The sequence below is a fragment of the Oryctolagus cuniculus genome, chromosome 5, assembly GCF_964237555.1.
Source record: "Oryctolagus cuniculus chromosome 5, mOryCun1.1, whole genome shotgun sequence".
Taxonomy (NCBI): Eukaryota; Metazoa; Chordata; class Mammalia; order Lagomorpha; family Leporidae; genus Oryctolagus; species Oryctolagus cuniculus.
Window position 1 is genome coordinate 166,778,730 of NC_091436.1, and position 14,698 is coordinate 166,793,427.

Genomic DNA, 14,698 nt, shown 5'->3' on the forward strand with positions numbered 1-14,698 from the left:
GCAGTGCCAGCCCCTCCTGACAGATGCCAGGTGTTCAGACTCAAATGTTCCCACGGATTCTTTCCTCTTCCACTTCAGAAAACCCGGTCTCCATCCTCCAGAAGGACGTGTGATAATGGCAAGCCCGAAGTGCTTGTGGTTCCTTTTAATTGCCTTTTAAAAACGCTTTGTGGCCACCTTTGGTATGCGGTCGATTCAAGCAGGGTAGAAAAGACGTTCTGGTGAGTCAAGGCACCAGCGAGCAGCCACACCTGCGTCCTTGGGACAAGCACTACGTGTTCTGGGCCCGTCTGCTGCAGCACCTGCCCCCCCCCATCCCGTCATGTGGCTTTTCCACTGCCCTGGAGGAGCGGCAAGGTCCACAGACAGCCAAGGGCCTCCCCAGGAGTTGTCTGGGGCGGGGTGGGGGGTGGTCTTGCTGAAATGCAGGTGCTGACCTGGAGGTCTGGGTGGGGCTGAGCCAGTGCATTCCTGGCCCCCAGGTGACTCGGCAGGTGCACACTTCAGGCTGTGGGAGGTTGCGGGGAGGAGGGAGAGGCCCTGTGGAGTAAACACTGTCACATGTGGACAGTCACACGGGGAGCTGGGCCAGCCGCGCCCGCTCGTGAGGTCGGACTGCAGGGTCACCTGCCTGTCAAGGAACCAGCCAACCTTGACCCTGGCCGCGAGGCTGCCCCTGAACCTGTGCAGGACGTCGGGCAGGTGTGAGTGAGTGTGTGCGATTAGCTGTCCCGGAGACAGAGAATTGTGCAGTGCCCCCTCCACCCCGACGGGAGCGTCCATGACCCCCAGTGGACGCCTGGAACCGAGGCTGGCGCCAGCCCTGCATACAAGGGGCCTTCGGAATGTCGTGGGAAAGCGAGTTAGCCAGCTCTGTCCCGATCGCCCTGTGGATCTGAGCTACCTGAGCGTGCGACGTTTTTCTTCCCTCCTGAGTTGGCAGCACTTGGCAGCTTCTCTCTGACATATCCGAGTTGCCGACATTGACAGCCCTGCACTGTGGGGCAGTTACTCAGTAACACGAGGGATACTTGGCCCCTGACATGCTGGCTCTGAGCCAGCAGGGGCAGGGCTGCACGCTGGACGCCTGGGAGTTGGCGCTTCCATCTTTGATGGCCCGTTTGCCATGCGATAGCACCACAGTGTGTCTGATGACCGCTGGGGCGGGGGAGGTAGTGTATACAGCAGGGATACTCTGAACAAAGGGTGACTCATGTCCTGGGCAGGAAGGAGCAAGGCTGCGGGCGGTTTCATCAAGTGCTCAGTGCTGTACAGTTCAAAAGTCAGGGATTGTGGAGTTCTGGAAATTTCCACATGAGGCGCACGGACTGCAATGAACTAACTGAAATGGCAGGAAGCAAAGCAGCAGGTGCGGCGGCACCACTGGGCTCACGGATATCTTCATACTTGTGCCGCCGTTAAAGAGCGGTGTCAGGACAAGGGCCACAGCAGTGTTCGCCATCTGTGCAGCAGCCCCATTGCGCTCTCTCCACCAGGGTTCCCTGGCCCCGTTGAGAGGTTCCTGGGTGGTCAGGTGGTCTGGGAGCAGCCGGCAGAGCCTGCACACCAGGAACTTGCCCTGGCTAATGTCGACTTCTGTTTTCCACAGCAGCACATCCACTGCCTGCACTTAAGGAGGAAAATGAGCTTGTCTTCCCTGAGAAGACCCTGTTGGCTTTGTTGCTTTGAGCAGCGGCAGTCGCAGAGAAAGTCGTCTTTTAGGCAAGCCTGGTCTACGCCGTGGAAAGGAACGGGGCTGGGCATAGGGCCGGCGTGGGCGGCTGAGTTTCCTGATCAAACAGCAGAAGGCGCCTTGTGAGCTGCGCTCCCTGACCCCCGGCTTCTGTGGCGCTGTAGTGCCGAGCTCTGTGCCCATGGCCAAGTGGCGGTGGAGACTGATGACACGGGTGTTGTCTCCTGCACAGGCGCCAGCGTAGGCAGCGGCAGGTGCAGCGTCTTTCCCAGCTAAGGCTGAGATATCCTTGCATCCGAGTGTAATGGATCCCCCCCCACTCCCCTTCTTACCGCCTGTGACCTGCTCTGGGCCTGGCAGCTGGGCCGTCACAAGCCCTCTACGGAGCCCCCTACATGACACACAGGCCTGCTGGTGTTCTCTCCTGGGGAGCTTTCTTCATTTTGAATAATTTAGGTACACTTCAAAAAAAAATATGCAAGTAAGATCACTTTAGAGGATAGTGCGTGCTGTAGAAATCAAATGGCAAGTGAATGTATAGCACATCACAGGGGAGAATAGATGCGACCGGCTGCTTTTTCTGCTGTTCAGGGTTTGTATCCTAGGAATCCAGGTAGTAGGTCTCTATTGGTTGTCGCTCGGATACCACAGGTTACATTTTGCAACCGTCTTTTTCACTCAAGGACAAATTAAGAGGAGAGTCTTGCAAACAGGAGGCACTGTGGTCTCCCACCAGCCTTTGCGGGAGAGTGAATCGCACACGGCCCCTGCCCAGGAAAGGGGCACACAGCACACCCATTTTACAGTGAGCAAAGTTGAGTTTCCAGTTAGGCCACAGCTGTACAATCTGAGAGCTGACGCTGTCATTTGGTTTCATCGTCTTTAAACAGAGAAGCTGAGGTTCCACTCGGCGCAGGGGGGGTGGGGGGATGGGGGGGAGGGGTTGCCCAGAATTTGGAGTTGTCAGGAGCCTGGGGGCAAGAGCAGAGGGAGGGACGGGCAGTGCAGGTCGGGGAGGGAGCAGGTAGATGCTCCTGGTGCCCTGCCCAGGGGTTAGAGTGCCCCCAGGGAGGGAGGCAAGGCCACAGCGTGGGCATGGAGGGAACCTGCTGGACAGCAGACTCGCTGACGTGCGGAGAGCAGAGGAAGTGAGGACAGCGAGGGACTCCAAGAACCCCAGCCCTGGCAGCGGCAGTCGCACAGCTGGGCACCCCGGAATGACGGTGTCCTCCTGCCACTGCCCTGCGTACGTCTTCGCGCGGGTGACGCCCTCCCCACCCCTCCCATGGAGCCTCAGCTTTGCACCCGGCACGCCTTCGCCCATCAGTGCTGACACCTCCCTGTTGGTTCTGTGTTGCAGGAATAGAGCTGTGTCCCCCGGGAAGACGGTTCATGGTCACCATGGTGGCGAGCTTCGTGGCCATGGCGGGCCAGTTTCTCATGCCCGGGCTGGCCGCCCTGTGCCGGGACTGGCAGGTGCTGCAGGCTCTCATCATCTGCCCCTTCCTGCTCATGCTGCTCTACTGGTCGTGAGTATCTTCCCCACCCCTGCACCTGCTCTGCAGGCCCCGCCCCCACGCCTGGATCCCCGGATCTGCCTGGAGCTTCAGCTCCTCCAGAGGGAGCTATTCCCCACCTCCTTCCTTTCGTTTCATTGGTTAACTCTATCCTGCACAATGTCCAAGCAGACACAAAAGTAGACAGAGTCGTGGAATGGGGCCCACGTGCCTCCAGGTGGCACCCGTCACCTGCCCACGGCCAGCCTGGCCTCAGCCTGCACACCGCTGCCTGCTCCGGGGGTCACTTTGATGTGCTGTGCTGAGTGGGGTTTCTCGTGTCGGGAGGGAACCCTGGAGATGCTGAAGGAGTGGCTTAGCAAAGCTCCCCGTCCCCTCTAGGGAAAAGGGGGCTGACTGCAGCCCGGGGGCCTGGTACAGCCCGCAGCCTGCAGCTGCACCACAGGGGTGGTGCATGGCCTTGCTCGGCTGTGTCCACCAGCATTGCCTATGGCTACCCCCAGAGCTTCACAGGGGCCCTTAAAACCAAAACCAGCACCCTCCGGTCATTTTGGTTGGGGAAGAAAGTTCACCCACCACCCCTGCTCAGCTTGAGCCTCGGGTGCCTTTGAGGACCACGTGCTTAGGGGGAGAAACAAGTGAACTCTGGTCCAGAGCGAGCGCCCGGGAAGCTGTGTTCAAAAACCTCCCCAGGGACTGGCCGTTCAACCGAGGGTGAAAACCAGGCAGAGATGACTGGGGGAGGGGCACGTGGCTGTTTGCCCTGTTTATAAACCACCCCTTTCTTTGCTTCCTGCTGTCCCCTCCCCTCGGAGCCTCAGTGCATCCTGGAGCAGGATACACTGTAGCAGACACAGCCCAGCCCCGCTGCCTTGCTGTTTTCACTCATCATGGGAACCAAATTTCTGGCCCACCCTGTCATCTGTGGCCTTGCTCTAGTACTCACCAGGGCCAAGAGGGCTGTTAGCTGGGTGCTGGGATGGGAAAACAGCCCTTACCTCTTAGGGCCACCTGCCAGGGAGGCCTTCGACAGCTACCCTCACCGGAACCGAGCACCTCTGCGGTGCTATGCCAAGCACTGTCCACACCCCTGCCTCCCATGCCACAGAAGCCCGACGCACTCCAGGGCGGCCTCTGCCTTCCCTTTCGTCATCGCCAGAAATCCTTCCCGTCCCCTCCCGGTGGCCTCCACGTGGAGAGTTCAAGGACGCTGGTTTTTCTAGCATGCACCTGCTCCCTGCTTTACCCTGCGCCAGGCACAGCCTGCAGGCTCTCACTGGCAGTCAGTGGTCACATCCTCATTATCAGAGGACAGCACTGCTGTCCCCACGCTGGCTGGGCCTGAGGACGGTGGCACTTGCCCCACTCTGTCCCTGCCTCAACTTACCCCATCTGCTCCCCAGCCCCCACCCTACCCAAGGGTACCCTTGCTGTCTGCCAGTCCAGGGGAGCTGGAGGCCTGGGGTGGGCCTTTTGGAGACTCGCACCCCTGGGAGGGCAGACATGGCTGGCTCCCTGCCCCTCAGGTGTCAGGTGGGACACCTGCCGGGGAGAGGTGGCAGAGGAGGCTTCAGGGAGCTGCTGCAGGCCTGCGAGGCTGGACCCTGGGGAGTGACTGCGGTGGCTCAGTTTCTTCGGCTGGGTTTTAGGAAGGTACTGAGGTTTAATGACAGGCAGGGGAATTGCTGGAAATATACAAATTTCTTGGTGAAATTCTCAAGCTTCTGAAATGGCCGGCATCCAGGGGACCGTAACAAGCAAAAGTGCACACCTGTGTGGCACCTGTGTGTGTGTGTGTGTGTGTGTGTGTGTGTGTGGACCGCGGTCCCAAGGCATCTTGTCCGGTGCTCACAGCTCTGCGCTTGGGCCCAGGAAGAGCTGGTCCCACTCCTGGCTGTGCCAGCCCAAGCTCTCTGCTGCAATCCTCTCTGAGGCCCCGATTTCTCCTCTCTATATATATAAAAAAAAAAAAAGGCAGAGGGGCCCTAACGGTGCCTGTCTCTTGCAGTTGCTTTGCAGGTTGAAATAATGCATCCAGAGCAGATGCATGGAGGGGCGGTGTGGCAGGGAGGCTGTGACCTTGGGAAAGTCGCCTCACCTCTCCGTGCCCCGGATTCACCAGCCGTGAGCCCATCACAGCAGTGATGGAGTTGGGAGAAGTCACTGTGCTAACACAGCACCATTTTGTAGCAGACCAGTACAGTCACCATAGTTAGTGTTATTATTGTTATGTGCTGCATTTATATTAGGAAGGTGCTTAGCACACATCCTCAAATCTAGAAACTGTTAACTACTGCTGGTGTTACCACTAGTACATCACTAGCCTCAACACTACAGGAATCTCCTTGTGAAGGGGCGGGTTAAAAAGATTGGTGAGGGCCTGCGCCCGCCACGGCTCACTAGGCTAATCCTCCACCTGCGGCGCCGGCACCCTGAGTTCTAGTCCCGGTTGGGGCGCCGGATCCTGTCCCGGTTGCTCCTCTTCCAGTCCAGCTCTCTGTGTGGCCTGGGAGTGCAGTGGGAGGATGGCCCAAATGCTTGGGTCCTGCTCCCTCATGGAGACCAGGGGCGGGGGTGGAGGGCGCCATGAGACCAGGGGCGGGGGTGGGGGGTCGCCTGGCTCCTGGCTTCAGATTGGCGCAATGTGCCAGCCATAGCAGCCATTGGGGGGGTGAACCAATGGAAGGAGAACCTTTCTCTCCGTCTCTCTCTCTCACTCTATAACTCTGCCTGTCAAAAAAAAAAAAAAAAAATTGATGCGACTCCTATGCCTCTTGTGCCTACTGGCCTGGCAGCCCTGCACGAGAATTACTGACTTCCCAGGCTGTCAAGGTGCCTGTGTTTTTGTTCTCGTCTCCCTAAGTTCTCCCCCCTCCCATCTGCTGAGCAGGCTCTGTTTTCAACAGGATGGAGCTGCCTGCTGCAGGGAGAGGGGGGAGTGGCTGGCCAGCAGGACCAGCTGTTAGGGGCAAGATATTGAAAACTGCCCGCTTTCCATTAATGAGCAAGTGTTTACTGTGGGCACCTGGGGGCCACAGCACCAGCAGTGGACGTGGCACTGTGGCGAGCCCTCGGGAGCAGACACGGAAGCACGTGCGTGAACGAGGACTTCGGGCCCCATCACATGCGGCACAGGCCCAGGGGCTGCAGGTGCTTGGGTCAGGGGCAGTCAAGACACAGGGGTACACATGGGCCAGGAGACGGCTCCTGGGCAGATGGCAGGCTGGGAGATGGCACTGCAGGACAGCGGGCGGAACCGCAGCCTGCAATCCCCTCTCAGAGTGCTGGTTTGAGTCCCGGCTGCTCCACTTCTTTTTTTTTTTTTTTTTTTTTTTTAAGAAATACAAGTTTTTATCTTTTTTTAAAAGATTTATTTTTATTTATTTGAAATTCAGAGTTACACAGAGAGAGGAGAGGCAGGGAGAGGCAGGGAGAGGCAGGGAGGGAGGGAGGGAGGGAGGGAGGGAGGGAGAGAGAGAAGTCTTCCATCCGTTGGTTCACTCCCCAGATGGCTGCAATGGCTGGAGCTGCACTGATCCAAAGCCAGGAGCCAGGAGTCTCCTGGGTCTCCCACGTGGGTGCAGGGGCCTGAGGACTTGGGCCATCCTCTACTGCTATTCCAGGCCACAGCAGAGAGCTGGATTGGAAGAGGAGCAGCCGGGACTAGAACCGGTGCCCATATGGGATGCCAGTGCTTCAGGGCAGGGCTTTAACCCACTGTGCCGCAGCGCTGGCCCCTGTTCCACTTCTGATCCAGCCCCCTGCTAATGCACGATGTGGGAGACTCAGGTGAAGTTGCAGGTTCCTGGGTGCAGCCTGGCCCAGCCTTGGCTATGGTCGTTTGAGAAGTAAACCAGAGCATAGAAGAGCTCTTCTCTCTCTGACTCCAACATACTCGCTTGCTCTCCCTCCCTCTCTCCCTATCCCCCCTTTTCTCTATCCTTTTCCTCCCCCCTCTCTCTCTCTGTCACCCTGCCTCTCAAATATATATATAAAAAAACTATAAAACAATAAGAATAAAAAGGTTACAGACTGAACAGTTAGGGACCTTTCAAATACACCAATTCTGGATAGAATACATTTTTGAAAATGCAATGCTGGGCCCGGCGCCGTGGCTCACTTGGTTAGTCCGCCTGCAGTGCCGGCATCGCATATGGGTGCCGGTTCTAGTCCCAGTTGCTCCTCTTCCAGTCCAGCTCTCTGCTGTGGCCCAGGAAGGCAGTGGAAGATCAGTCCAGCTCTCTGCTGTGGCCCAGGAAGGCAGTGGAAGATGGCCCAAGTGCTTGGACCCCTGCACCCGCGTGGGAGACCAGGAGGAAGCATCTGGCTATAGCAGCCATTTGGGGGTGAACCAACAGAAGGAAGACCTTTCTCTCTCTCTCTCTCTCTCTCTCTCTCTCTCTCCCTCCCTCCCTCCCTCCCTCCCTCCCTCCCTCTCTCTCTCACTGTCTATCTGTCAAATAAAAAAACAAAAGAAAATATAATGCTGAGCTCCAGTGCAAGAAACGGAAGGTCCCAGGTCCCGGGCCGTGGAGAGAGTTCTAGCAGGAGCAGCAGTGGGGCGGCCCACAGGGCTGTACCAGGAAGAAGCCGAGGGACTTGGGCCGCACACCTGCCAGGGGCCAGGCGAACTCTCAGGCCACTGTGGCACAGAGAACTGAGCTCCTGCAGTGAAACTGGTAGTCAGAATCCAGAGACTACAGGACCGGCACGTCTCTGTCCACCACAGGACTCGGCCCACGGCCGGCCGACTGCCCGGGCCCCTGCACAGAGAAGGAACCCCTGAAGAAATCATTGCCTGCGTGAGAATCTGCACCACGCGTGGCCGTGAGCTCCCAACTGCAGCCACTCGCAAGGCTGAGCAGTGGGCTCGGGGCCCAGCGAAGCCCCCCGGAGCTGTCAGGGCCACAGGCGGGGCGCCGTGGAGGCGCTCGCCACTCCCACTCACCGGGAAGAACGTTCTCACCAAAGATGCGCTCACAGGAGAAGTCACAGATCTGGGGGGGCCTTGGGAGGGCCAAAAACTGTAGACTGGAGAGCTGGCACCCCGAGACTGCAGGGAAGAGAGCGTGCCGAGAGGATGGAAAAAAGATTTATTTGAGTTACACAGAGAAAGAAGGAGAGGCAGAGAAAGAGGTCTTCCATCCACTGGTTCACTCTCCAATTGGCTGCCACAGCCGGAGCTGCGCCGATCCGAAGCCAGGAGCTTCTCCCAGGTCTCCCAAGGACTTGGGCCATCTTCTACTGCTATTCCAGGCCATAGCAGAGAGCTTGATTGGAAGCAGAACAGCCAGGACTTGAACTAGTGCGCGTGTGGGATGCCGGCACTGCAGGCGGTGGCTTTACCCACTACGCCACAGCACCAGCCCCCCGCTAATGGTTCCTGAGTAGGCACCAGTGCTGTCCTAGGTACCAAGTGTTATGTAGGCAAGCCGCTGAGCAAGTCCCTCCCCCTTGAAAAATCCATCCCAGGGATGGGAGAGAGGCGGGGAGCCTGCAGACCCTAAACCCTTATGGGTGAGTAACATGCTCACATGCCCCCCGAAGGGCGGTGACAGGGACAGGGCAGGACAGCCCTGCTCCAGAGGCCGCGTGCTGACACCTGACAGACCAGAAGGAGGAAGTCACAGCGGAGTTCAGGGTGAGAAAGTGTTCCAGGCAAACGGGCGACGCTGGCTGCTTCTGGAAGAGGGAGGAGGAGGGGCCAGGGCCTGGCTGGCGACGCACTGTGGCCTGTGGGAGGAGGGCCTGTCGGTCTGCTGCGTGGGGTGTGGACGGAGGCACACACAAGCGGCTCCAGTGCTGGCCAGGGTGAGGAATCACCTGCAGAGTCTGACTGGAGGGCGGCTTTGACCCCGGAGAGACCCTGCAGGCACCCAGTGGGGCACACGAGGGCACGAGAGCAGCAGCGATGACGGGGACCAGGGGTGTCTACACTGTGCAGGCCCAGGGAGGGGCGGCGCCCAAAGTGCTGTGCTGTCCTTGGACTCTGTTTCCATCTCGTGGGCAGCGGGGGAGCCACCGGGATGAGCCTGGAGGTTGGCTGGTTGCTGCCACCTATTGTAAGACGCAGGGACAGGGCGGGCGGGCAGCAGAAGGGGCGACATGTGGGCTCCTGTCACTCCCCGTTGCCAAGAACCACGAGGTGGGGAGGCACCAGGAGCCTTCACCGGGGCTTCGGCAGGAAGTGGCATGAGCGCCGCGAGGCAGGAAGACGGGGTTGGCTGGCATGGGTGTGAGGAGTGTCCCCAGTCAGCTGACACCTGGGCCTGGAGTGAGCAGGGCAGGCAGAGAGGTGACTCAGAATGCCAGGGCCCGAGACAGGAAGTGGCTCTGGATTGATGGGTTCGCTTGTGTACTCCCAGGGGAGTCTTTCCGCGTCCCAGGAAATCGCCGACTCTGGGCTGGTCAGTCTTCGCAGGATCAGCAAGGCTGTGCGTGTCAAAACATCAGAAAACAGAGAGGCGTGATTCATGCACAGCCCTCAGCGGCTGCAGGGTCGCGGGGTGCTCTGGAATGAAAGTGGCCCCGGGAGCAGAGAAGCCAGCCAGGAGGCTGGGCAGGGACCCTGGTGATGGGGAAGATGCGACAGGTGATGGACGTGGGCCCCAGCTAGTGGCGGCGCTGCAGCAGAGTAATGGCGTCACCCGGGTGCCTGTAACACGGTTACCTGGCTGGGCCTTGTGTTCCCGTGGGCCTCAGGTGAGGGAGGAGCTGCAGGAGCCGCGGGGAGGAGGACAGAGCGGGTGTGCTCCCTGGATGCTGGGGAAGCAGACTGTTGGGTCGCGAAGCCCGTGCAGAAGGGAGAGTGATTGTGAGCATTTGCACTTGGCCATGAACCCTGGCTGCGGTCCAGCGCTGGCTGCAGGGGCCTGATGCTGAGAGCCGCCCTCTGCACCTCAGGGTACCGGGCCCACGTGGAGATGCCCGTGGAATCCTCGTGCTTGGACATCCGTGGTCCCGAGGACAGGGCATCACAAGCTCCTGTGCCCATCTGGTCCTTTTTCTGGAATCTGTGGGATGCTTCCAGGGTCCCAGCAAGCAAACGAGTAGGGAGAAAAGATTCAAGGTGCAAACTGCAAGTGCAAGGCAGCATGTAAGCAGGGGTCAGGTGCTGGGAGACAGGTGCAGGCGTGGGAGGAGGGAGCTGGCCACTGCTTTCACGTCATACCAGTTGCGAACAGGTGCCCCTTCTGGGGGCTACAGGCGCAGTGGCTGTGGGGCTTGGTGAGAGCAGAGGGCCTTGCTGGCTCGGGAGTGCCCGTGGATGGCGCAGCCTAGCCGCTGGCTGCTGTCTGACTTGAGGCCCAGGTCCATTTTTGTGGGGAGGAAGGTCAGGGGACCCACTGCAGAGCAGGGGCGTGGGAGGGGGAGGTCGCCAGAGAAGGTCCCCACGGGGGAGTCTGAGGTGTGGAAACTGGGGGAGAGGAATTCCAGGGGACAGCAGAGGCACTGTCACGCATCAGTGCCTGCCACCAGCATGCTGTGCCGTGCACATCAAGGGTGTGCGTGTGCACCGTTTTCTGTAACACTGATGTTTGCCCATTTGCTGCATACCCAGCATGTGCTGGTGGGCAACTATAATGGCAATTTATTATTTTTAAAGATTTATCCATTTATTTGATAGAGGAAAGGATGGAGGGAGGGAGGTAGAGAGGGAGAGGTCTTCCATCTGCTGGTTCACTCCCCAGATGGCCACAATGGCCAGTGCTGAGCCAGGCTGAAGCCAGGAGCTTCATCTGGGTCTCCCACATGGGTGGCAGGGGCCCAAGGACCTGGGCCATCTGCTGCTGCTGTTCCCAGGCACATCAGTAGGGAGCTGGATCAGAAGTGGAACAGCCAGGACTCGATCCTGCGCTCCTATGGGATGCCAGCATCACAGACAGCAGCTTAACCCACTGCACTGCAACGCTGCCCTGTGACAGCCACACCTATTAGACCAGCTCCCCACAGAAGCCTCTCAGCCCTCGGGAGGGTGCCGGCTCATCCTCCGGCAGTGTTTTCTGGGTAGCAAGGTTGTCGTGGTGGAGCCACGTGGCAAGGCAAGGGAATGTCGCACTTGCATCCTGTGCCTCCTTCCAGGCCGGCACACGCCCTGTGGTGTTTGCTTGTCAGAGGAACACCCTTTTCCAAGGGCAGCTGTGAGCTGTGTGTGTGTGTGTGTGTCTGTGTGTGTGTGTGTATGAAAGGGAGAGATGGAGAAACCAAGGCAATCAAAAGGGTGGGGAGGTCGGTATGGAGCGGCATGAGGGTCGTGGTTCCCGAGTGCAGCCCCCAGGTCACCAGCACCAGCGTCATTTGGGAGTGGGTGAGACAGTCACTGTGCCCAGGCCCTGAGGCTGCTGTCACACCTGTGTTTAAAGTGGTGCTTCAGGGGGCGCCACTGAGCCCTGAGCCCGGTGACCCCGAGGAGCCAAAACTCTGCCGAGGCAAGCCGGGACCTGACATGCCTGGAGCAGGCATTTGGCACGTGGTTAAGCCCCCACTGAGGCCCCCGCCGTGGTTCTAGTCCCAGCTCCACTTCCGATTTCAGTTTTCTGCTAATGTGCACCCTGGGAGGCAGCGGGGTCCCTGCCACCCATGCGGGAGACCTGGATTGAGCTCCTGGCGCAGCCCTGGCTGTTACAGGCATTTGGGGACTGAACCAGTCAATACAGATGCTCTCTTTCTCTCTGTCACTCTGCCTTTTAAATTAAAAAAAAATGTTCAAAAAGTGCCAGAAGTGATCCTCTGAGTCATTGTATAGTCACACACTTCTGGGGGCCGGCGCTGTGGCCTAGTGGGCAAAGCCTGCAGCGCCAGCTATCCCATATGAGCACCAGTTTATGTCCTGTCTGCTCCTCTTCTGATCCAGCTCTCTGCTGTGGCCTGGGAAAGCAGTGGAAGATGGCCCAAGTCCTTGGGCCCCTGCACCTGTGTGGGAGACCAGGACATCTCAGGGCTGTCTGGACAGGCAGCCAGGGCTCCTGGCTCCAGATTAGCCCAGCTTTGGCTGTTGTGGCCATTTAGGGAGTGAACCAGCAGATAGAAGACCTCTCTCTCTCTCTTTCCCACTCTCTCTCTCTAACTCTGCCTCCCCAAAAATAAATTATTTAAAAAAGAACGAACACTTCTTTTTAAAAAATTGCTGATTTGAAAGAGACAGAGATCTTCCATCCACTGGTGAAATGAAAGTGGGTTCAGGGTTCAAGTGCTGCCCCTGAGGGGTGGGTGCCCCGGTTCCCTGTGGAGCAGGTATGGCCTTGACCTTCTAAGCACAAGTCGGGGGAGGGGGCTGCTGGTGGTGACGGTGCTGGCCGAGTCGTGTCTGCATTGCAGGGACATGAGCACATGCAGGCACTCGCTGGAGTCTTTGGTGGTGGCCGTGTTCTGGCTCCGCGGGAGGGAGCCTTCTGGGATCCCCTGCCTCCTGGCCTCCCCGCAGGCAGCAGTGGGGCGGGCACCTGTCCCTCCCAGCGTCTTCCGCTCCTGACCACGACCCACCACCCCTGCAGGGGAGTGTGGGGCGCAGAGACTTTGAAGCAAGTGCCTGGTAGGGTAAGGCTTGCCTGGTGAGTGTTTGCTTGTGCCGCTCGGAGCTGCATGCAGACGCCTCCCAGGGCCTGCGATAGCAGGAAGCTGGGGGCAGGAGCAGGAGCCAGGACTTGCACCGGGTGCCCCAATCTGGGATACGGGCTTCTAAGCCAGTGGCTTAGCCACTGGGCCAGACACCCACTGCCGGGGGAATTTCCTATGTCTTCTTCTTTTTTTTTTAAATTTAATATGTAGTTTGACATTGACAGACATACTTCTTAAAAATCACTGGGTTATCAGTATGCAGGTAGGGGCTTATTAAGAATATGGTCAGTAGATGAATTAATTTTGCTGTGTGTCATTGCTGAAATAATGGTAAAAGACCCTTTAGGGGTGGGTGTTGGCACAGCGGTTAACATGCCACTTGGGACACCCACATTCCATGTTGGAATGCCTGGTTCCAGTCCCATCTCTGCTGACAATTCTAATTTCTCACTAATGTGCACCCTGCGAGGTGGCAGGTGAAGGATTAAATACTTGGGTCCCTGCCACTTACATGGGAGGATGGAGTTCCATTATCTTGGTGTAAGCGTGGCCCACCCCTGGCTGCTGTGGACATTTGGGGAGCAAAGTAACAGACGGAAAATCCCTCTCTACCTGTCTCAGTCTCTCTCTCTTCCCTCTGCCTTTCAAATAACTTTTTAAATTAATTAAACTTTCCGTTAAAAATGTTTAAAAAGAGCCTTTAAGAATCCGTGCACGGGACTGGCGCCGTGGCACAGCAGGTTAACTCCCTGACCTGAAGCACTGGCATCCCATATGGGCGCCGGTTCAAGACCCAGCTGCTTCTCTTCTGATCCAGCTCTCTGCTGTGGTCTGGGAAAGCAGCAGAAGATGGCCCAAGTCCTTGGGCTCCTGCACCCGCGTGGGAGACCTGGAGGAAGCTCCCAGCTCCTGGCTTCAGATCGGTGCAGCTCCAGCTGTTGCAGCCATCTAGGGGGAGTGAGCCAGTTGGATGGAAGACTCTCTCTATCTCTACCTCTCTCTGAAACTCTGTCTTTCAAGTAAATAAAATAAATCTTTTTAAAAAAAGAATCCATGCACACATACTTCAAAAATTTGTGGCAAAATTAAAAGATAAATTTATTTTGTCACCAACAATTTTGAAATGTGTGCATAAGAAGGGATTTTTAAAAGGTTCATGTAAAATGTGTGGTATGAAAAATTATGCACGGGTTTCAGAACGCACCAAAATACACTCACCTTTTAATTCTACTCTTCATGAACCTTTTGAAATACATGTGTGCCCACACACTTATAATATACTTGAGGGATACAATGCTGCCTCCATCTAAAATAGTTTTATTTCCTTAAAAGAAAAGATTTATTTGTTTAAGATGCAGAATTACAGACAGAGCTTGGATACCTTGGTTCACTCCCCACATGGCCGCAGTGGCTGGAGCTGGGCCCATCTGAAGCCCAGAACCAGGAGCTTCTTCCAGGTCTCCCACGTGAATGGCAGGGGCCCAAGTACTTGGGCCATCCTCTGCTGCTTTCCCAGCCTCATTAGCAGGGAGCTAGATCGGAAGTGGAGCAGCCAGGACTTGAACTGGCGCCCCTACGAGATGCCAGCATTGCAGGCAGAGAAGCCCAGCCTACTACTCCACAGCACTGACCCCAAAGGGAGTGAAGCTACCACGTTGCACGCAGAGACTTCATTTCAGAGGAAGCCAGGGCTGTGGGAGTCCCTGCACGCCACAGGGGAGACTGCATTCAGTTCTAGCCACAGCAAAGCCACCTGGGAAAGGAGAGTGCAGAGGTGAATCTGAGAAAGCACGTAGTCTCCGGAGCTTAAATGCACTTGCAGTCATTACTTTACAGTTTATCTGCCAGTTAAGGAAACTTAAAAAAAAAAAAAAAAAAAAAACACTTTGGCCAAATCCCATTTGTCTAACAAGTTTCCTGGATTAGGGGA

The 14,698-nt window shown here is 57.3% G+C and overlaps 1 protein-coding gene across 6 annotated transcripts in view; it reads left to right on the plus strand.

Moving 5' to 3' along the window:
- SLC22A23 (solute carrier family 22 member 23) overlaps positions 1–14,698 on the plus strand; it is a 169,272-nt gene that overhangs the window by 122,007 nt on the left and 32,567 nt on the right. For all 6 annotated transcript variants that reach the window (XM_008274277.4, XM_070074476.1, XM_070074478.1 and 3 more), the window contains exon 4: positions 3,054–3,222. In XM_008274277.4, the coding sequence (XP_008272499.2) occupies positions 3,054–3,222 (169 nt within the window). The remainder of the gene's footprint in view (positions 1–3,053; positions 3,223–14,698) is intronic.